This window comes from Sorex araneus, chromosome 2 (assembly GCF_027595985.1).
Source record: "Sorex araneus isolate mSorAra2 chromosome 2, mSorAra2.pri, whole genome shotgun sequence".
Lineage (NCBI taxonomy): Eukaryota > Metazoa > Chordata > Mammalia > Eulipotyphla > Soricidae > Sorex > Sorex araneus.
In genome coordinates this window covers 51,595,453-51,617,167 of record NC_073303.1, presented here as the reverse complement: position 1 = coordinate 51,617,167, position 21,715 = coordinate 51,595,453, and the positions used below count along the sequence as shown (strand labels likewise).

General features: G+C 55.1%; 1 protein-coding gene across 1 annotated transcript; it reads right to left on the bottom strand.

Annotated features, from left to right (window-relative positions):
• Positions 1-9,348: 9,348 nt before the first annotated feature.
• Positions 9,349-11,178, bottom strand: LOC101545554 (trefoil factor 3). Its single transcript, XM_004602508.2, has 3 exons — positions 11,097-11,178; positions 10,134-10,280; positions 9,349-9,437 (listed from the first exon to the last, which is right to left on the bottom strand). Exons 1-3 carry the CDS (start codon positions 11,176-11,178, stop codon positions 9,424-9,426), a joined length of 243 nt encoding a protein of 80 aa, XP_004602565.1. The 3' UTR covers positions 9,349-9,423.
• Between the last annotated feature and the right edge of the window lie 10,537 nt (positions 11,179-21,715).

Here is a 21,715-nt window from a genome sequence, read left to right as displayed (position 1 = left end):
CGGTGGTTGCCATAACTAAGGCCCCGAGGATGGTGGTCGTCGTAACTAAGGCCCCGAGGATGGTGGTCACCTACCTAAGACCCCGAGGACGGTGGTTGCCATAACTAAGGCCCCGAGGATGGTGGTCGTCGTAACTAAGGCCCCGAGGATGGTGGTCACCTACCTAAGACCCCGAGGACGGTGGTTGCCATAACTAAGGCCCCAAGGATGGTGGTCGTCGTAACTAAGGCCCCGAGGATGGTGGTCACCTACCTAAGACCCCGAGGACGGTGGTTGCCATAACTAAGGCCCCGAGGATGGTGGTCACCTACCTAAGGCCCAGAGGACAGTGGTCACTGTAACTAAGGCCCTCTGGTGTTAGATACTAGCTCTGCACCTACAGAAGGTTGTTGCTTTCTCCTCCTGTTCGCTGGTTCTAGACAAGACGTGCCACGCTGGGAGGACAGTCAGCCTGTTCCCCTGTCCCCGGCAGGACACAGCCCTGGCAGGCAGGAGGCTGTCCCGTAGCTGGACTCGACGGGAAGTGGGCTCAGCTTCCACACATCAGGCTGTGCTCGGGGCCAGGGGCTGGTCACGAAGCACCCGCGACCCAGGAGTTCTCTAGGGGCTCCCATAGAGAGTGCTCGGGGGACAGGAACAAGTTCGGGGCATTCATCAGCGATGCCAGGACACCAGCGGGGGCCCCAGGCCCACCCAAGAGGGCCTCTCCCCGCCCCACACAGGGCGCCGTTCACGGAGCCCAGAGCCCCTCCAGGCTAGACCAAGAACGGGGAGCCGCCGGTCCTGCTCTGACCAGGGGCTGTCGGGACGGGAGGCACAAAGTCGAGTCCAGCTTCACTGGGATCACACCCAGCTGGGTGGAGGCAGAGGCTCGTGGCGCCCTGGGGTCCACAGACGGGAGCTGGGCGGGGAAGGACTCGCGCTTCTAAAAGCGTCACCCGGCCAAGGAGAGCTGGGGAGGGGCAGAGCACACGGTTACAATAAGTGACCCGGGTCCAAGAGAGCTAGTTCGGCAGGTGGGGCTTGCACAGAGCCGAGCCCTATCCAGTCCCTGCATCCCATACGGCCCTGAGCACCGCCAAGAGAGTGCCCCATCCGGAAACCGCCAGTGGCACCTCTGGGCCTCCCTCCCATCTCTTATGTGCCACATCCCCTGTGCTCAGCCGCCCGGTGGCCCCTTCGCGCTTCTCCCCTTCTCGGGGAGGGTTGCTTCCAGACCCTTCCTGGGTAGCCCAGACCGGAGTGCAGGACATTGGGGGGAGATGCAGTGACCAACCTTGGGGGTCCCCTCTTTGAAAAGACCTGTCCTGGGGGAGTGCAGAGCGCCCCCTCCTGCTGGGGAGGAGCGGAGCAGGTCAGGTGCTCTGAGCAGAGGGGGTTCCTGAGTCCAGGAGCTCCCGAACCCTGGGCCCCTGGCCTCGGTGTGGCCAGGGCCTCCTCTCTGCACCCAGGGCAGGGCCAGGGCACCTGCAGGGGCAGGAGTCCTGTGACTGCCCTCTCTGTGCATCCCTCACGGGGTGGGGACCGCTGGCTCCATCCCAGGGGTGTTCGTTGCCGTGAGGACGCGGCCAGGACTGGACAGCAGCCAGGACAAACAGTCCAGGAGCAGATGATCCGGGCTCCTGGCCGCCATGTGCTTTCAGCCTCCGCCTCTTGGATCTAGGACAGCCCAGGTGTCCAGTCAAAAGCAGAAAACATGGTGGGGTGGCCTGAGCTCCACCTGCTTCCGGAATCTTCCTGAGGCCAGCCGCTGCTGGCTATGTTGCTCTCCGCATCACCCACCCTCCTGTCTTTCCTTACTCGGGAATGCCTGGGGAGAGGGAAAAGCACCCAGGAGCAGGGAGAGTCCCGAGGACGCGCCACACTCCACACAGGGAACCTGCCAGAGAAGGCCCGGAGGGGAGTCTGGAGGGGGTTCAGGATCTCTAAGGGACAGTGGGACAGACGGTGTATTCAAAACAGGAATTCGAAGCTGCAGTGCTCTCTCGCTGCCTGCGTTTGGTGATCCCGGGCTGCTCCCACACCCTGAACGGCCAGGGGCAATGGGCGGGTGAAGGAGGAAGCAAGGGCCAGTGGCTGGTGGTCAGCTGCAGTTTATTCCAATCCCGTCTCCATCGCCTCCTTCCAGCCTCCCCCACTCCCGTCTCTCTCCTCCTTCCCCCTCAAGTCTCCTCCTCCTCCGGATCCTTACAGCCCTAGTTATACCCCAAAGCATGAGGGGTTGGGGTAGCAATTACACACAGGTCATACAGTCGACAGGTGTAATGTCCCTCCCTCAGGGGAAGCCTCTCCTAGGACAGATTCGCATCCAGCAAGATGACCTGCCTAAGGGCGAAATACCACCCAGGGGCGCGTTTCTCCTTCCCTTAGTCCAACAACCACTTAAACGTTCATCTCAATTCTACTTCTTAATAATATCAGTCATTTTTTATGGACACAGTAAGAGATACATTAAGCTTATAGGGTGTGTCTCCTGGGGACTTCTCGCTACACATCCCAGACTACAGTGCTCAGGCCAGATGAGCCTGTCCTATCCCTAAGCAGGGTCCTTGTCCAGTTGTTTTGGGGTCTTGACAGAATTTGTCCATCACCATACTCTTAACTTATAGTTGAGTATTGAGGTGCTTTGGCCTGGCCCATTTTGATGCCAGAGTAGCAGAGTAGCTCACAGCTTGCCCTGGGTCCATCCAGTGCCTCGCTGGGACCCTGCTTTAGCGGTGCTAGAAACTAAGGGCAACTGAGGCTTATGTCAAGTGAACAGATGTCTAGGAGTAAATATTATTTGGAGTCAATTAACTCCCAACTTATAAAAATGTAGCATTAACTGTCTTCCTGTGTCTATACAAAAAGAACATTGCTCTAAAGTAAACTATGCAAAAGGACATAAGGGAAAGAGAAAAGCAATGTTTAACTTACAAATAGAAATCCAGAGTCCTTAGAAGGGTCTGACCTTACAAGTCAACCGAGTCTGACTTGGGGATAAAGGTGATTGACCGGTTGGGGAAGCAGAGCACAGAGGAGAGGTTACAGATAAACACAGAGGGATGGGAGTGCCTCGGGAGCACTGTGGTGGGTGTAGCCCAATAAACCTAAGCTCCCTGTGGCGAGGGAGAAAGGACATGCCAATGTCAAACCTAAAATGTTTACAGCTATATTCCAATAAACACAGAGGAGTGGGAGTATCTCGGGAGCACTGTGGTGGGTGTAACCCATAAACCTAAGCTCCCTGCGGCAAGGGAGAAAGGACATGCCAATGTTAAACCTAAAATGTTTACAGCTATATTCCAACACAGACAGCCCATAAAATACCAGGAGGAATGAGAGCAGAAGGAGAAACCACCAGCAGAAATCATCAAACTAAAGAATTTGATAAGTGAAATGAAAACTCCTTGGCAGGTCTCAGTGGCAGAGAAATGCATCTGAGGTAAAAAATCAGTGAACTCTACGATGAGAATCAGAAAATCTCCAGACAACGGCAAGATGGAAAAAGGCCTCAAAATTAATGAACAGCTGGCAAGAAAAACTTGAGAGGAATTAAAGAGGAACATCATAAGAATTTCCAGGGACAGGAAAGGCAATTCCGATGAAGAAGCACCACACAAGGCACTCCTAACAGAGCTGAGGGGTACACACCAGGCTGTAGTGTGTACACACAAATCAAAATACTCCAAGACACACCCCAGTCGGAGTGATGAAAACCACAAATAGGCGTAGAATACTGAAAGTGGCAAGATCAGCAAGGAAATTACAGACAAAGGAGCATCCTTAAGATTTATAGCAGGTTAATCAAAGGAGACCCCATGGTCCTGAAAACAATGGTGGGATATAGTAAAAAAAAAAAAAAAAGAACCAAAACCACAATGAAATGAACACCTCAGCAAGAATACTTTACCCAGCCATACTTGCAGTTAGATATGATAGAACAGTACATACAGAATTTCATGGATAAACAATAGCTCAAGAACTTCATAGACTCAAAATCAACTTTTTAAAGAAGAACTGAAGGGGCTTCTTTAATAGAAGATAAATCTCGCATTCATGCCAAACTTCTACAGAAAGATGGCACAAAACTCCATAATCAAAATACCCAGAATGGCAGGATGGATTATAAAATTGAGTCCAACCTTCTGCTGTACAAAAACATACACTTGAATAGTGTCAAATGCAGACTACAAGTCAAAGGATGGAAATAATATTTCAAGAAAACAACTTCCATAAAATATCCACAAACTAAAACCTAAAAATAATATGATCATCTCAATAAATGCAGAGAAAGCTTCTCATAAGATTCAACATCTATTAGTGATAAAAAAAAAGAAAAAGTCTCAATAAAATGAAGTTGAAGGAAATTTCCTCAACATAGTGAAAGCTATTTACCCCAATCGCAGCAAACACTGTACTAAAAATCTTTCCTCTAAAACCAGGAGAAAGACAAGAGTTCCCACTCTCACCACTTCTATTCAATATAGTATTGAAAGTACTTGACATAGCAATTAGGTAAGAAAAAATATATTAAGGGCATCCAGATAGAAATGACTTGATTCTTCACCTTACACACTACTGAAAATCTATAAACAATAGTCTTGTATGACAAAGTGGCAAACTACAAAATCAGCATGCAAAAGTCGATAGCTTGTGGCCAGAGTGATAGTACAGCAGGTAGGACATTTGCCTTGCATGCAGCTGACTCAGGTTCCATCCATCCCCAACATCCCATATGGTCCCCCAAGCACCGCCTGGAGTAATTCCTGAGTGCAGAGCCAGGAGTAACCCCTGAGCACCGCTGGGTGTGACCCAAAAAGGAAAAAAAAGTCTTTGACTTTTTATATTAAATAATGAAATAGAAGCGAGAGAATTTTTTAAATCCCGTTAATCATTGTCCTTCAGAAAATCAAGTACCTAGAAATCAGCTTAACAAAAAAGGTGAAAGAGATATACAAAGGAAACTACAAAATATTAAAAGAAATCAAAGAGGACATGAGGAAATGGAAGTACATCCCCTGGTCATGAATTGAAAAGCTTAACATTGTCAAAATGGCAATACACCCCAAAGTATTATACAAATTTAATGCACTCCCTATTAAGATGCCTATGACAACTTTTCAAAGATATTGTTCAAACACTTTGAAATTAATATGTAACAATAAATCTCCCTCCTCTGCCATAGCTAAAGCAATTCTTGGTAAAAAGATGGGAAGCAGCGAGTTCCCGACTTCAAACTGCACTACAGTGCACAGTAATTAAAACAGCATGGTGCTGGGAGAAGAGTAGGCTCTCAGGTCAGTGAAATAGAATTGAAAATCCAGAGACAAATCCTCAGGTACTCGATTAGTTCATCTTTGATCTATGAGTGGGGTAAGGAATGCCTCTCCAACAAGTGGTGCTGGGAAAACTGATCAGTCAATGCAGAATAAAAATACCCTCAGGCCCCTTTTAATGCCATGCACAAAAGTCATAAAAATGGGTTAGAGACTTTGAAATCGAAGCTGAACACATTAGGCCCACTGAGGCAGACTGCCAGAGCTCTCCACGGCACGGACGCTAGAGGCATCTTCAAGGGTGCTGCCCATCAGCCAGGCGAGCGGAAGCAATGAGCAAAGGCAGGTTTTCCAGGAGTACACAGGGCAGACACGGGGGCGTGGGGGCACCCTGAGGACAGGCACGGGGGTGGGACGGTGTAGGATGTCCCCACCCACTGCGGGGGAGGAGCTGAGTGTGGGTCCCCACGACACGGGGTGTCTGCCTCCAGCCCGGCCAGCACCCCACATGGGGCGGGGCTGGGCCCGGGTCTGCTCCAGCTCCTTGGGGAGGCTCCATCGTGGGGTGGGCACAGCTGGCTCCATCCCAGGGGCTGCCACCAGGGGACATCAGCCAGGACAAATAGCCTAGGAGCAGACGTGCCGGGTGCCAGTCACTGAGCCGGCAGCTCCACCTGCTAGACCCAGAGCGGCCCTGGTATCCGGCAGCAGCTGGGCAAGCAATGCAGGCTGGCAGCACCAGGAGAGGCCACTGGCCGTGCCCTCACGTGGAGTCCTGCCGTTCCAGCGGGCAGTCGGGGATAGGCAGGGAAACCCCCAAAAGCGAAAGGGGTGACCAAGTGTGGGTTGGCAGGGGTCTGGTCCTGCTGCCAGCTGCCTGCCCTTCATACCCGCCGGGGCCCGACCGCTCCCTGTGGTCAGCCGTCGTCACCGATTGCCTGTCCACCCTCAGCCCCGGGGACTGGGCTGTGCTCGAGGAGCAGACGTGAAAGGCCAGATGAGGCCAGGTGGAGCGGGCCATGCGCCAGGCCCATGAGGCTGAGCCCGAGGACAGGGGTGAGGGGGGGCGAGCAGGGCCGACAGAGTGGGGTGTGGGCAGGAGCGCCCAGGTGCCAGGACCCACCTGGAGCCCAGGGGAGATGCTGCCCACGCCCTTTGCGGACTCACTCAGCACACAGAGGGACACGTGTGTGGACAGCCTGAGGGGGCTGCAGGCCACGGTGGCTGGGTGGGGCATTCCCACTGCACTTCCCCTGGCCAGGGTTTGGCCCCTCGGGGTCTGTCCTTGAGACCCTCTGAGGCTTGGGCCTTGGGGCACCAGTCCCCACTGCAAGTCTGGGACCAGGGGCTGGAACCAGTGCCCAGTGCTGGTGGGGCCCTCCCCCCGGGGCCCACTGCCTGGGTACTGCCTCACTGTGGGGGCCACAGCACCCCAACAGGGAGGGGGGTCCGTTTCTGCTGGGCCCCTGGGCTGGGTGCCAGGAGTGGACTTGTGCCAGCCTGGGCTGGTCAGCAGGGAGGTGCCCAGTGCTGACCCATGACTGGCCTGTCCAGCCCCTCTGTAGCGATGCCAGGACACTAGCAGGGGAGGGGCCCCAGGCCCACCCCCGAGAGCGCCTCTCCCCGCCCCACTGCTGGGGTCACTGTCCCCCGCAGGGTGGTGTGCAGAGCCCGGCGTGGCTCCAGGCTCAGACAGACCCGCGTGTCCTGGAGAAGCAGCCCCAAGAAACACCTGCGGCCGTGGCCTCCCCTCCCCCACCCTCCCCGGGCCCCAGGCTTGGCGCACTGAGGGACGGCAGAGCCCAGGGACACCGCCACCACTGGGGGGTAAGTCCAGCTGGACAAGTCACGGAGGCCAGGCAGGGCGGCCCCTCGCTGCGGCACGCGGGGCTGACGTCCCCGCCAGGAGAGCCACAGTGCTCCCGGCTCCCCCTCGCAGTTTGCTGATCAGCCACTGACCACGGTTTTCTCACCGGAGTGACACTCGGCTGGGTGCGGGGCTCAGCTTCCTAAGGCCACTCGGGAAGCAGAGGGATGGGGTCCCTCTGACTATGGGGTCCAGCCTCCCGCTGAGCCTGGGGGTGCCCCGCCCACACCCCCAGCAGTGTCCTCTGCTCCTGGACAGGGGGCTTCCAGGCCCCCCTGAGCAACCAGGGCCTGACGCAGGAGCTGTGGGGGACATCCAGGCACCTACCAGGGGACTGCTGGCTTGGAAAGGGTCAACTTCTTTGGGGGGGGTGTTTTGGGGTCACACCCGGCAGTGCTCAGGGGTTGCTCCTGGCTCTGCACTCAGGAATTACTCGTGGCAGTGCTCAGGGACCATCCGGACGCTGGGGATCGAACCCTGGTCTATCTGATCCCTGAGAGGGTCAACTTCTCAGAACTTTCCTCGAAAGAAGCTTCCTAGTTAGGCGGGGCTTCCTTTGGGGAGGGGCTTTGCAACCTGGGGCGGGGCTGCCTTTGATCTGGGCGGGGCTTCACTCACCGGGGGCGGGGCTTCCTTTGCTTGGGTTGGGGCTTCACTTATGGGATGGGGCTTCACTCACTGGGGGCGGGGCTTCCTTTGCTTGGGGTGGGGCTTCACTTATGGGACGGGGCTTCACTCACTGGGGGCGGGGCTTCCTTTGCTTGGGGTGGGGCTTCACTTATGGGGCGGGGCTTCACCTACCGGGGGCGGGGCTTCCTTTGCTTGGGGTGGGCTTCACTTACCAGGGACAGGGCTTTCCTTGATATGGCTTTACTTATTGGGGCGTGGCTTTTTCTTGTTCAGGGCGGGGCTTTCTGTGTCCTTGGGGGCACTCTGTCCCCAAGAACCTTGGGCCAGGTGTCTAGTGGCCTGGTGGGTCACAAGCATTTTCTTGCAGCCAGAAGGCATGAAAATGAGCCCCTCGGCCCCACACCCATAAATGCTTCCTCCAGCTTCCTGGTGGGGGACAGGGAGTGGACAGAAACTCCCGGGGTGGCTCTTGAACCCCAGGGGTTTCCATGAGTTCCTGCAGAGGGAGCCAGAGGCTGTCCACTGGGGCCACCACCTCCTCCTAGGGCTGACAGCCGGCCCCGCGCCCCTCCCCTACTCGCCCTGACTTCCTAGGGCTCGGGAAGGTGAACCTCCACACCCGGTCCCACCCTCCTGGACGGGCTGGTTTGGTGGTCACTCTCGGCCCCGCCTCAGGGCTCCCCGGGGTCCATTGTCCTCCCCCCGTCTCCTGTCCGTCTGCCTTGGGTCGCCTCAGTGCTCAGAGCACCCGAGGGCCTGTGGGGAGGGGCAAGGCCCCAGCACGCAGGGTGGGACAGCCTAGAAGGGTCCCCGCAACACTGCCCAGAGTGCAGGGAGGGGTGGGTGGGAGGCGCGTCCAGGGCAGGAGGCGTCCCTGGGGGTGTCCGGAGGCGTCTCCCTGCCAGAGAGGCACGAGGGGGGCCGAGGGGAGGACCCCACAGTCAAGGCGACCTCTCAGTCCGTGGGGACCGGGGTTGCCAGGAGACTCAGTGTGGACACGACGGCCCCGTCCCAGGGGCCCCAGAGACAGGCCGAGTGCAGGCTGGGTGCGACCTGACCCCGTCCTCACCCCTGGGACAGTCTCATCCCAGCCCCTGGGGCTGCCCGCTGCTCCCACGGTCAGTCTCTGCGTTTCCATGACCACGGTCACCCCAGAGAAGGGGCCGCTTGGACCCCGAGCTCTGCCCATGCTCGGCTGTCGGGGCGGCCTGGTGGAGCCTGGCCATGGCGGGTTGGGGGTCAGTTCTCCTGGCCTGCGGGTGGGCAGGGCCACTGGGAGAGGATCAGTCCAGTCCTTCCCTGACTCAGGTCCAGGGGGGTCGGAGCAGAACTGCCCCTGGACACGTGTGACTACACTGAGAGGTCATGACCCCTCAGCAGGTGCGTCTCTTCCCAGGGTCAGCACAGGGGCAGAGGTTGGGGCCCCCCTCGGCGACAACAGACCCCAGACGGAGACGCCCGCTGCCCCCCGCTGTGAGGGCTGAGGCGCCAGAGGGGCCGGGCCCCAGGGATGGCGGGGACTGTTGCTAAACGGGGCCTTTATTCCTTCAGGGGGTGCCAGACATCCCCCCTCCGAGGGAGGCCCAGGGTGGGCCGGGCAGCCAGGACGGGGTGCGGATGGCGGGGGCCAGTGTCAGGGCTCGGGGGTCCGGGGCCGGCAGACTTGCTTCAGAAGGTGCATTCTGGAACAGAGGAGTCAGGCGTTACGGGGTCCCTCCCGCGGTCCCCACCTCTGGGCATCAGGGTCCCGGGCCAGAGCCTGCAGTGCTGCCCCCAGAGTGGGGTACACCCGAGCCCACCCTGCAGACAAAGCCGAGTGCCCCCACAAGCTCACGCGGGGCCGTGCCAGGGCCACAGGCTGGTCCCCCGAGAGTGGGCCCTCTGTCCCGACGCCCTCTCTGCCCGTCCTGCAGGTGTGCGGGGCTGGGCCACCCTCCTCGGGCCCCCCCGGCTTCCTTCACTGGCCAGGGCCACGCCAGGACCATCCCTCTCTGGGGAAGGTTCCAGAAGAGACCCCCAAGCCACCCAGGCCGAGCTTGGAGCACCCGAGGTCCCTGCCCAGGGCAGGGGGTCTGGGGCCCGGGGACAGCCCCCCTCAACCAGACACACCCTGTCCCCCCACCCCGGCTCGGGCACGCAGCACTCGGGCGGCAGGGCAGGGGGACCCCAGGAGTGGCAGGTGCGGAGAGGAACCGGCGCCACGCCCCAGCGGCCACCAGCTGCCAGGCCACCCGGCCCTGCCCCTGGGCTGTTTGCAGAGCCAGAGACAGCCCAGAGACAGCCCCGCCACGCCCTGCGCCGCCCAGCAGCCTCGACCCCCGCCCTGAGCCAGCGTCCTGTGTTTCCTGGGACTCGGGCGGGGGGCAGCGGGGGCTCACCTGTCTCCTGCAGAGGCTTGAAGCACCAGGGCACCTCTGGGATACTGTCATCAAAACAGCAGCCGCGGCTGTTGCACTGCTCGGGGGTGACCTGGGGGTAGCCGCAGTCCACCCGGTCCTTGGGAGGCACCATGCACTGCTCCTTCGCTGTCGGACACAGCCGCTCAGCTGCCACCCGCCTGGCCCGGGCCCGCACCACGCCCACTGCCCCACCATCCAGGTCCCCACGGGCGGGCCCAGGTGAGTCCCTGCACTGTCCCTCACTGACCCTCTGCGCAGGCTGGGAGCCCGGGGCCGGCCTCCCCCTCTCGCCCCTTATGGGGGTCCTCCCTTCCCACACACCCGGCGCCCAGGTTCACGCCCTCCACGGTGCCGCCCGCCCCCCACACCCCTCCCTGGGCTCCCTCACAGCTGGACACCCCAAGGGCCCCTCCACCCTGCCCTGCCCGTCCTCTCCCCTCCCCCAGGGCCCAGACTTCTCTGGGAGGCCCCGCCCAGGGCAGGGTCTGGGCTGAGGTCTGTGGGGGCTCTGGAGGGGGGCACTGCCCGCCACCCTCGGGGGAACCGGCCGACCCCACCCGACTCCCGCATGGACAGCAGCCGGGCGGCTGGAGCTCGGGGTAGGGGGCAAGGCTCCCACTCGGGGGGACGTCCCAGGACCGTCTCCTCTGTTTGTGAGTGTGTTTAAAGACCCAAGCCTTTCTGCAGAACTTTCTAGAAAATGACTAAGCAGGGAGGGTGATGCAGCCAGTCGGGTGGGCACCCAGGGCGGCTGGCGGCCCTCCAGCCGCAGTTTCCCTGTCTGGAGCGTGGGGGCAGCTGACCAGGGCTCGTGTCCTGAGCATCCTGTGCACCTGGGCACAAGGTCCCGAGGGCAGAGTGCTGCCCCCCGGGGAGCCCCGCGCCCGACTCCCCCCGCCCCCGGCACTCCCACTGCCCCTCCGTCCCGAGCGAAGTACTCACACAGGCCCACGTAGTTCCCGGCCGAGCCGGAGACCCCCAGGGCCAGCACCAGGACCAGCACCCCCAGCACTCTAGTGTCCATGGCGGCAGTGGGCTTGGGTCCTGGCCCGCCCCGTTTATACCCGCGGGTGCCCGGGGCAGTGTGTCCGCCCCGCCCCCAGCCCCACCCCCGGCTCATCCCACAGGGCCTCGGGGGCCCCCAGAGACAGCCGCTCCCACCCCACGTCTCTGCTGGGCCTTCATGATGCCCCCACAGAGAAGGAGGATCCACTTCCGGGTCAGCCACCGGGCTGGGTGCTAGGAGCAGGACTTGTGCCAGCCTGGGCCAGGGCCAGCAGGGAAGTGCCCACGCTGGGCCTGTGCGGCCCCTCTGCAGGGATGCCAGGACATCGGTGGGGCCCCAGCCTGCCCCTGAGAGCGCCCACCCCACCCCCACTGCTGGGGTCACTGTGCCCCACCAGGGGGACACGCGGGGCCCAGTGCGGCTCCAGGCTCTGACCCGGGAGTCGCCAGGACGGGCAGTGCCTGCGCGTGTGCCGGGAGCCTCGGGGAGTCTGGGCTGGGCAGACCCCCCCCCCCCCCGCTGGCTGCCCCACCCCAGCTCCCCCTGCGCCCGGGCCGTCCCCCGACTCACTGCATCTCACCCGGATGCAGTTCGTGGGCACATGCTCGGGGCTGGGTCGGCTCCCCGAGGGCCCTGCTAGGGGCCTTGGCCACCCCGCCCCGCCTGCTTGTGTCCGGCACACGCGCCCAGCTCCCCCAGGCCCCCACTCCCCTCAGCCACTAGGGGCTGTGCTGGGGGGGCCCTCTGGCTTGGACTGACCCTCCTGCTGCACGGCACCGGTGGAGTCGCTGCCCCTCCTGCTCCCTCTGGGGGGCGCTGACAGCACAGTCCAGCCCGTCCAGCCCCCCACCCAGAAAGGACTTGGGGCAGAGGTGGCTTCGGTGCCTGGGTGCTCCCCTTCCCCGGGCCTGGGTGCCCCCTCAGTGTCTGGCATGGGAGCTGCTCCCACACCAGTGCTCCCCTCCTGCACGGGCGCCCCCACATCATGTCTCCTGCGCCCCCGACTTGCTGGTTCCCAGGGCACATCTCACCCCCTCCCAGCCCGTCTCTGGACACTGGACTCGAGCGTCTGCCAGTGTGGACGTGACCCAGAGGCATGAGGTCAGAACCCTCGAGAGCCCAAGGCCCTTCCCTGGGCCAGGGGAGCACTGGGGTGACAGCAAGTCCTGTGGCCGTGTCCCTGGCTCTCCACCTTCAAAGAGACGAAACGGTCCTGACTGGCCCCGACACCTGTCCCGGGCACCTCTCACACCTGTCCCGGGCGTGTCTGAGCCGCACCCACACCCCTGACACCGTGTTTCTTTATGATCGGGACCAGCGGGAGAGGGTCCAGCTGTCCCCCTTGGCCGCCTCTAATGGGCAGATCCTGGTGGGGGGGGGGCAGAGAAAACAGAGCAGCAGGAAGACTTCCGCCGGCCGCGTGGCGGGAACCAGGAAGGCCAAGTCTGCGCTTCCTGGGCCCAGGCGCCAGGACAGAGGAGGGAGATGCCTGCACCCCCCAGGGCGCTTCCTCAAAGCCCAGCTCCACACAGTGCTCCTCCGGGCCACCACGTGGAAGGCCCTTATGATAGGCTGAGTGCCGACGACGCGGCAGGGGAGGCCGGATCCAGTCGATAGCCAGGGCAGGGGGCGGGGGGAGGGCGCGGGCCTCCCTGTCAGAGGCCGAGATGGATTCCGAAACAGTTGTGTTTGGGTTGGAACAGTGGGTGAGATGATAAATAACCCCCCAGAGCCAACAGATCTTTGGAGTGAGGAAAGGCAGCAGGAGTCAACACCCCGCATGGAGGAGGGTCCACGGCACAGACCCCGCCACGCCGGAGCTGCTGCTGCCCAGGCAGGCCGCTGGGACCCTGCACCCCGCCCCCCCAACACACACACACAGCGTTATTTTATTTTATTCTATTTTGGATTGGGGGCCACACTGGTGGTGCTCACAGCTCCCTCCTGGCTCTGCACTCCGGGAGCACTGCTGGCAGGCTCAGGGGCACCGGCGGGGGGGGGTCGGGGGTCAAGCCTGGGTCAGCCACTTGCACGGCAAACTCCCTCTCTGTTGTCCTATCGCTCTGGCTTCTGGACTCAACGTTCCCGGAGAAAACAGCCCAAACTCTGGAAAAACACAAAAACAAGGACCTGTGGGCAGTGGAGAGAGGCAGAACAGAACCAGCGCACTGTCCGGGCCTGGGCCCGCTCTGCGGAAGCACGGGCAGGGGGGATTGGCCCCCCAGTGCGTCAGGGGGTCATCAGAGCGCCGGAGAAAATCCTACCCTGGTCTTGCCATTGTTCTAGGGGAAACACGGTCCCCCGAGAAGCAGGGCCACGGTCACTGCTGGGAAACACGAGGGGGGGGGGGACAAGGAGGCAGAGGCAGATGGGAGGGGCGCCTCATCCCGACCTCCCGTCACCTCTGCACTGTCTCTCCAGCAGGCTCCCGCTGGGGAAGGGGCTGGGCAGAGTCACCAGAGGCACGGGAAGTGTGAAAGGCAAACAGCACCAAGCTTGACAGCTCTTGGAGAAACACCCAGAGGCTCCGCGACATTCACTTCCTGGAGACAGTCTCGGGCCATTGAGCAGATAAAGACGAAAGACAGAAGGCGAACTCTCACATCGAGGTCAGCCAGGCCAGGACCCTGACACGGCAACGACCAGAGAGATCCCAAAGCCACCGTCGGCGTGTGCTAGGAGAAGGAGAGCAAACATCCTCAGAACAGCAGACAAGAAAGGAAATCCAAGCCAGAAAGAGAACATGTCTTAAAAATTATAAGGCTCATAAGTGGATGGTCATGGAGAGCATCATGCTCAGTGAAATGAGTCAGAAAGAGACGGACAGACATAGAAGGACTGCACTCATTTGTGGAGTATAAAAATAACATAATATGAGACGGACACCCAAGGACAGTAGAGACAAGGGCCAGGAAGATTGCCCCATGGTTGGAAACCTGCCTCACGAGCTGGGGGAGAAGGCAGCTGGGAGAGAGAAGGGGTCACTGAGTCCGTGATGGTTGGAGGAATTGTCTGGGATGAGAGATGCGTGCTGAGAGTAGATAAAGGACCAAGCGTGACGGCCTGTCAGTATCTGTATTGCAAACCATAATGCCCAAAAGTAGAGAGAGGGAGGAGAGGGAGAGAGAGAGAGAGAGAGAGAGAGAGAAGAAAAAAGAAAATTTGGTGCTGGGAAATGTTCACAGGTGGAAGGATAAGTGTTGGAACGCTATATACTGAAACCCAATCATGGACAGCTTTGTAAGGGTCTATCTCTCTGTGATTCAATTAAATATATATATAAACATAGGTATATAAGAAAAAGAGAGAAAAGACAAAAAAACTGATACATCATGATTCAGAATTATTTGTCTAAAGGGGAAAAAATGAGTTTAGCATCAAATAATTAATGCAGTTTACCACAGTAATAGAAAAATGAAAATAAACAATGATTTTTGCCATACATGATAGAAAAAAATAGCCTCTCAGCAAATGAGGAGTGGAATGTTACCTACATAAACAAGCCCTGGAACAGAGGAACGAAGCTGGGATCATACAGCTGGGCTTTCCCTGCTTCAGATGGGCACCGCCATTCTCTGGATGGTTTCATTGGAGGTAACATTGTTGCCACAAAGGAAGCAGTACAGCAGTCCTTATTCGTAGGTGATGTGTAATTTGCAATTGTTTCATATATGAAACACAACAGACTCTTGTTTATAAATGTTATATCTTCTAAGTGTTTGTTGTTTTAAGTATTTTTTGTTTTAAGCGTTTCTTAGTATTTTCTAAAATTTTTCCATTTCATAAAAGTACATTTGATACATTTCACTCAATTAAGGACAAAATGCTCCATATCAAGGTGATGGATAAGCAAAACCATGGACTCAGGGGCTGTGTTTGAAATTATGTAATTTACAGGATCATTATCAAGCATCCCAAAAGAATACCTATAGGCCAAGGAGAAAAGAACAAATGTGGGTTTTAATATATAAATCTAATAACTTCAGGGCAAAGGAAACTCAAGGAATTGCTGAAGATGTAGAAAGGGTTTACCTCACTAACTGGAAATTAGAAAGTAAACTACCATTAGAACACCATTTCTTTTTTTTTAATTGAATCACCATGAACTGCACTTACAAAGCTTTCATGTTTGAGCTTCAGTCGTGTAATGATCGAACACCCATCCCTCCACCAGTGCACATTTAGAACACCGTTTCATTCTTGTGGCTGCATAGTATTCCACTGTGTGTATATATACCGAAGTTCATGATACACGCCTTTGTCATTGGACAGCTGGGTTGGCTGCGTCTCTGTCCTGACTATGGTGCTAAGTGATGCAATGAGATAGGTGAACATAATTCCTTCCTAATGAATGTTTTTGTGTCTTGGGGTAGTTACCGAGAAGGGGGAGTGCTGGGTCCTATGGGTGCTCTGTTACTACTTTGGGGGGGAGATCTCCATGTTGTCCTTCAGAGGGGCTGAAACAGACAATGTTCCCTCCACAGGGCATGAAAGCTCCTCTTCCCCTCACCCCTGCCAACACACGTGGCTTCTAGCCTTTCTGATGTGTGTGACATGTGCCATTCTCACTGGTGTGAGGTGACATCTCACTTTATTTTAGTTTGGATTTCCCTGATAAGAGATGATGAGCACTTTTCCTCGTGTGCCACCAGCCAGCCATCTGTCCTTTTCAGAGAAGTGTCTGTTCATCTCCACTCCCTGTTTTTATGGGGCTATTAGAGTTATTGCTGCTGATCTTTGTGAGTGCTTTACATGTCTTGGATATTAATCATTTTATCTGATGTATTGTGTGTAATTAGTTCATCTCCATTTGTCGTATTTGTCCTATGTAACGTTACTGAGACCGCTCGAGAAAATGGACGATCAATGGGATGATGATGATGATGATGTTGATTGTGTGTAAATATTTTTCTCCCATTTGGTATGGTGTTTTTTCATTTTAGCTTGTGCTTCCTTTGTCATAAAAAAGCATTTTCAATTTTATATAGTCCTATTTGTTTATATTTATTTCTGTTGTGTTTTCCAAAGGATTTATGTCATTGAAAATGCTCTCTGCCCAGATGAGATCCGGAGCAGCTGCACACGACGCAGCCCTTCTGCTCCTTAAAGGCTATTATCCGGGAGGTCTACTAACCCATTTTGGCACCCAGAGACTTATAGAAATGCATGTAGACTGTAAACTGAGCTAAAACAACAGAAATCCAAAATCCTATAATCTTCATTCTTAGCCATGGAAAACAAACTATCAAATGATGCCTTTTCAGCAGGTTTGATTGTTGGGGGAAAATTACAAATAATAATAGTCAGTTCTCTGTTGAAATACTGAATGTATCCAAAGTATAGAGAGAATAAAGTGAAGATCATTGGCCACTCAGGTGCGAGGAAGGGGTGTGGGAGGGGGGTATACTGGGGTTCTTGGGTGGGGGGAACAGGTGCACTGGTGAAGGGATGGGGGTTTGATCATTATATGACTGAGACTTAAACCTGAAAGCTTTGTAACTTTTGTCACAGTGATTCAATAAAATAAAAATTTTTTAAAAAAGAAAATGCTTGTGAGATTTAAATCCTGGAGCATTTTGCCTGTATTTGCCTTAATTTATTTTATGTATTTTTTTTTTTTGCTTTTTGGGTCACACCTGGCAATGCACAGGTGTTACTCCTGGCTCTGCACTCAGGAATTACCCCTGGCCGTGCTCAGGGGACCATATGGGATGCTGGGATTCGAACCCGGGTCGGCCGCTTGCAAGGCAAACGCCCTACCCGCTGTGCTATTGCTCCAGCCCCTTTATGTATTTTGATCTAATCAAGGTCTTGGGTTCACTTTGAATTGTCTTTGTGTAAAGTGTGAGATTCTAATCCAATTTCTTTTTTTTTTTTGCATGTAACTATCCAGTTTTCCCTCAATCCTTTTTTGAAGAGGCCTCTTTACTCCATGGATCCAGCTTCTTTGTCAAGTCATCTGTCCGTGTGTCTCTGTGACTCGGATGGAAGCTTCACTTGACATAACGTCGCTTACATCAAGTGAAGTAAGTCAGAAGGATGAGGAGAAATGCCAGATGCTCTCAACACCAACTTGTGGTATGGGGAACAATATAACAGGGGAATGGATAGTATCAAAAGTGGGAAAATCCTTATCCCTAGATTACAGAAACGAGAATGCCGGAGAAGAAGAGAAATGGATGAGGGAAGCAAGAAGAGGAGGTCTGGAGGTCTCCCGGGGGCAGGGGCCCGGGCCAGCTGGGGTAGGGACTGGGGACCTGCAGGTATCTACAGCACAGGAGCCAGAAGGGCTGAAACCAAGGGACCCAGGTGACAATAACTGCACTGAAAAATGTGTCTCACAGAGATGAAACTCACAGGCACACCGGTCTTCCAGCTGGAAACTCGGGGGCCTCTTGGAGTGGGGAGGGCAGCCTCCCCGTACCCCCTCATCCTGCCAGAAGGCCCCACAACCACACACCCCACAGCTGACAAAGGAATTAATGGCCCAGCCTCGCAGCTTGGTGACTAATCTCAGGAGACGCCAGCAAAGCCACTGAAACTCACAGGTAAGTGGGACTTTGGGTGTCCTGCCCTGGCAAAGCCCCGGCACACCCCCACCCCACAGCTTCCACCAGACAATCACCCAACTTTACCACTTAATGACTAACCTCTGCAGAGAGGCCAAGTTGACAAAACTTCCAGACACATAGGTCCCGAGCTCCTGGAACACGTGGCCACATAGGCACCTCCAAAATCCACAATACCAACAGCCCATAGGAGCACAGCAAATTAGGTGGGAAAGCAGTACCGAAGCCAAGGAAGCTCAATAAATAAAAGCAATAAGAGAAGGCTCAACTAGCAACAAGCACTCAGCAAACCTTCAGACAAATGACTTCAATAACCCTGTTGTGACATAAAACAATTTTCACAAACTTTTTTTACTGCACTATTTTTTGATGATTCCATTTATTATTTTGTTGTAGCAAGCAAGATAAAATAAATCATTTGTGCCTTCTAAGGGAACAGGCTGAGGGGGGAGGGGTAACTTGGGATTATGGCAGAGAGAAACTCACACTGGTAGTGGGATGGGTTAGTGTTGGAACACTGATGCCCAGAATAACTTCACTGTGAACAACTTTGTTTAGGATACATTTGTGTTTACTGAAGTTACTGAAGTAACTTTTAAGTTACTTAAAGTAAAAACTTTACATTACTTAAGGAAATTTAAGGTTACTTAAAGTTACTTAAAGTAAAGTAACTTAAAATTACTTAAAGTTAATTAAGGGAACTTCAACAGCAGTTTGTAAGTAAGTTTTCTGAAGTGTCTGTCAGGACTCAGATGGGGGGGTGGGGGGGAGCCTGCCGTGGGTGGTAGCCCAGACACTGTGGTGGGCTGGGGTTGGTGCCTGTGTGCCTGACACTTTACAGTCAGAAACTTTCTAAGTCCAGATCACTTGTATCACTTGTCTTCCTGTTGATCTTCGATTTGCTCGAGCGGGCGCCAGTAACATCTCCATTCGTTCCTGTCGTGTGCTAGTGTAGCCCAATGGTATCTGCTCGCTCCAGGGACAGGAAAAGCCTCAAACCGTTCATTCAGGGTTTTGACAAAGAAGTCTGACCATCTCGTTGGTGGGCGGCCACTCGGTCTTTTGACATCCCATGGAATCCAGTCGGTAACAGCTCTAGTCCAGCGATGGTCTCTGAATCGCATTATGTTTCCGGCCCATCTGATTTTTGATGCCTTGGCAAACGAGACAGCATCCCTGGTTCTTGACTGTCGACGGAGGTCGGAACTCCGGATTCCTTCTCTCACTTGAGTGAAACGTGATACTCCTAGCATAGCTTTCGATTCCTCTTTGGGAGACCCAAACAACGTTCTCATCCTGTTTGCATAGGGCCCAGGTCTCTGATGAGTATGTTAGTGCAGGAAGAACATTGGAGTCGAAAAGATGTGCCTGGAGTCAGAGGTTCTTCCTCCTTTTAACCACTTCTTCAACACTTTTGAAGGTGTTCCACGCTGTTCTCTTCCTCCTGTGCAGTTCTGGCAGGTCCTCATGTTGTTCCTCATGTTGATTTCTCGACCCAGGTACACATAGCTGCTGCATTCGGAGATGTTCTTTCCATTGAGAGCAAATGGAGTGTCAAGGACTAGTTTGTTTTTCATGAGCATCGTCTCATTGAGGTTCAGCTGCAGTCTGACCTTTCCACACTCGTGGTCAAAGTCGGCCAGCATTTGTGCTGCTTGGCTAATGTTTGGCGTTATGAGAACGATGTCATCAGAGAAGCAGAGGTGGTGCAGTTGCCGACTGTCTATCTTCACTCCCATTCCTTCCCATTCCAGTTGTTGTGTGACGTTCTTGAGGGTGGCACTCAAGACTTGAAGAGTTTCGGTGAAATGGTATCGCCCTGCTGCACCCCTCTCTTTACATCCATGGTCACTTCCTTGTAGAATGGTGAGATCCTGGTGGTGAATCTGTAATACAGCTCAAGGAGGATCTTGATGTACTGAGTTTGAACGCCCTGTTTGGCCAGGGCCTTGATGACTGCTTCAGTCTCAACAGAATCGAAGGCCTTCTTTAAGTCGATAAACATTAGACAGAGCGGCATCTTGAACTCTCGCGAAACTTCAGTGAGTTTGGTTACTGTGTGGATATGGTCTAACATGCTGAATCCTTTTCGGAACCCGGCTTGCTCGCATGGTTGTCCTTCGTCTAGTGTTCTGCCTATTCTATTCAGGATGACACGAGTGAGCAACTTATGACAGACAACAGGCAGATTGGGCGATAGTTACCGATGCTGTGGATGTCTCCCTTCTTGTACAACAGAATGGTCCTATTGGTTTTCCACTGAGACGGAACCTTGCATCCAGACAGGTAGTGTGTGAAGAGTCAGGCCAGTGTATTGATGAGTACTGGCGGCAGATTCTTCAGGTGTTTCAGGTCTGACCTTGTCTGGACCGGGTGCTGTACACATCTTTACCAATGAAATGGCGTGTCAGATTTTGGAAGGGAGGACATTGGGAACGACATATCCATCCTGCGGAATTTGGTATGTGGGCAGGTGGACATGGCTGTCAAAGAGATCCGAGTAGAAGTCGTGAATAATCCTCTCCATTGCCTTTCTGGAAGAAGTGATAGATCCATCAGGACGTCAGAGGGCAGTAATCTTGGTCTTGTAACTAGTTGGTAAAGGACAGGCGGACATTGCGAACACTTTTCCCGGCTTCTGCAGCATCAGCCAACACTGCTGCTCTTCTCTCTTTGAGGTCTTCCTTTATCGCATCTCTGCACAGCTTTGCGAGCTCGGACATTAGCTTGTGGTTGCCTGAGGCTCGTGTCAAACCACGTTGACGAATGAGCTCAAGAGTTTCCAAAGACAGGCATCTGTGGCTTTCTCACTCTCAGCATTCTTCATGCAGTCATGGAGGTGCTGAATCAGTCGATTGTATTCCTCGTCGATGTTATCAAAGATGGCATCTTCCCACGTTGCTGCAATAGTGCCAAAGAGCTCCCAGTTGGTGGTCATTCTGGGAGTTCCCTTCTTAAACTTAAACTTTGCAGACCTTTCTCCCTGCCCTGTGAAGTAGAATTTTGCATGAAGGAGACGGTGGTCCGATCCCGTTTGGAATTTTGGGACAACAGCAACATTGGTCAGGCAAAACCTCCGATTGAATATGATGGAAAAATAAGGAAAACTAAGGTCATGAAATCTGCTTATACAGGGATGAGCATGGAAAGTACCTTGCTGAGTTAAATGAGTCTGAAGGACAGACATAGAATGACTGCACTCATGTGTATAGCATGAGATTCACACTGTAGAAACATAGGTCAGTACAGGACAGTAGCAACAAGGGCCAGAAGGACTGGCCCATGGGTGGAAGCTGCCAAGGAGGGGGCGGGGAGGGCGGTTAGGACAAAGAAGGGACCACGATGAGAGTGACGATTGAAATGATCACTCTAGACAAGATCTGACAACTGAAAGGAGGGAGAGTGATGTGCACAGTAACTTTTCAATACCTGTATTGCAAAACTCAGTGCCCCAAAGGAAAAAAAATAGACATAGAGGGAGGAGGTGGGGGAGGAGGGGGGAGGAGGAGGAGGAAGGAGAGGAGGAGGGGGGAGGAGGGGGAGGAAGAGGGGGAGGAAGAGGGGGAAGAGGAGTCCACTGGGCATCCCCTGAGTGCTTCACTGAGTGACACGTCCCTAAAACAAGCCTTTCCATGACTCCTGGAGAGCTGAACAAGTGGCTTGGTAGGAAGTCAGGTCAATGAACTGTAACCCATTTCAGGTCAGTGAGCCAGGCCTATATCAAAGTGTCCCTAAAATCTGCATTTGAAGCAATAGAGTTGTCCTGCCTGTGGTTTCTGAACGCACACGGGGAAGTCATCCAGCACAGCGACCGATGCCCTCCTACGAAGGCAGGGGTGAAGAGTGGGGGTGCAGGAGGCAGAGCCCATGCCTTGGGTGTGCGAGGCCCAGGGTCAGAGTCCAGTAGCACAGGGCCCCTTGAGCACCACCCGCTGTGGCCCCCCGCAATGACAGGGGGAAGGGCCAAGGAAAGTAACAAGTCCAGG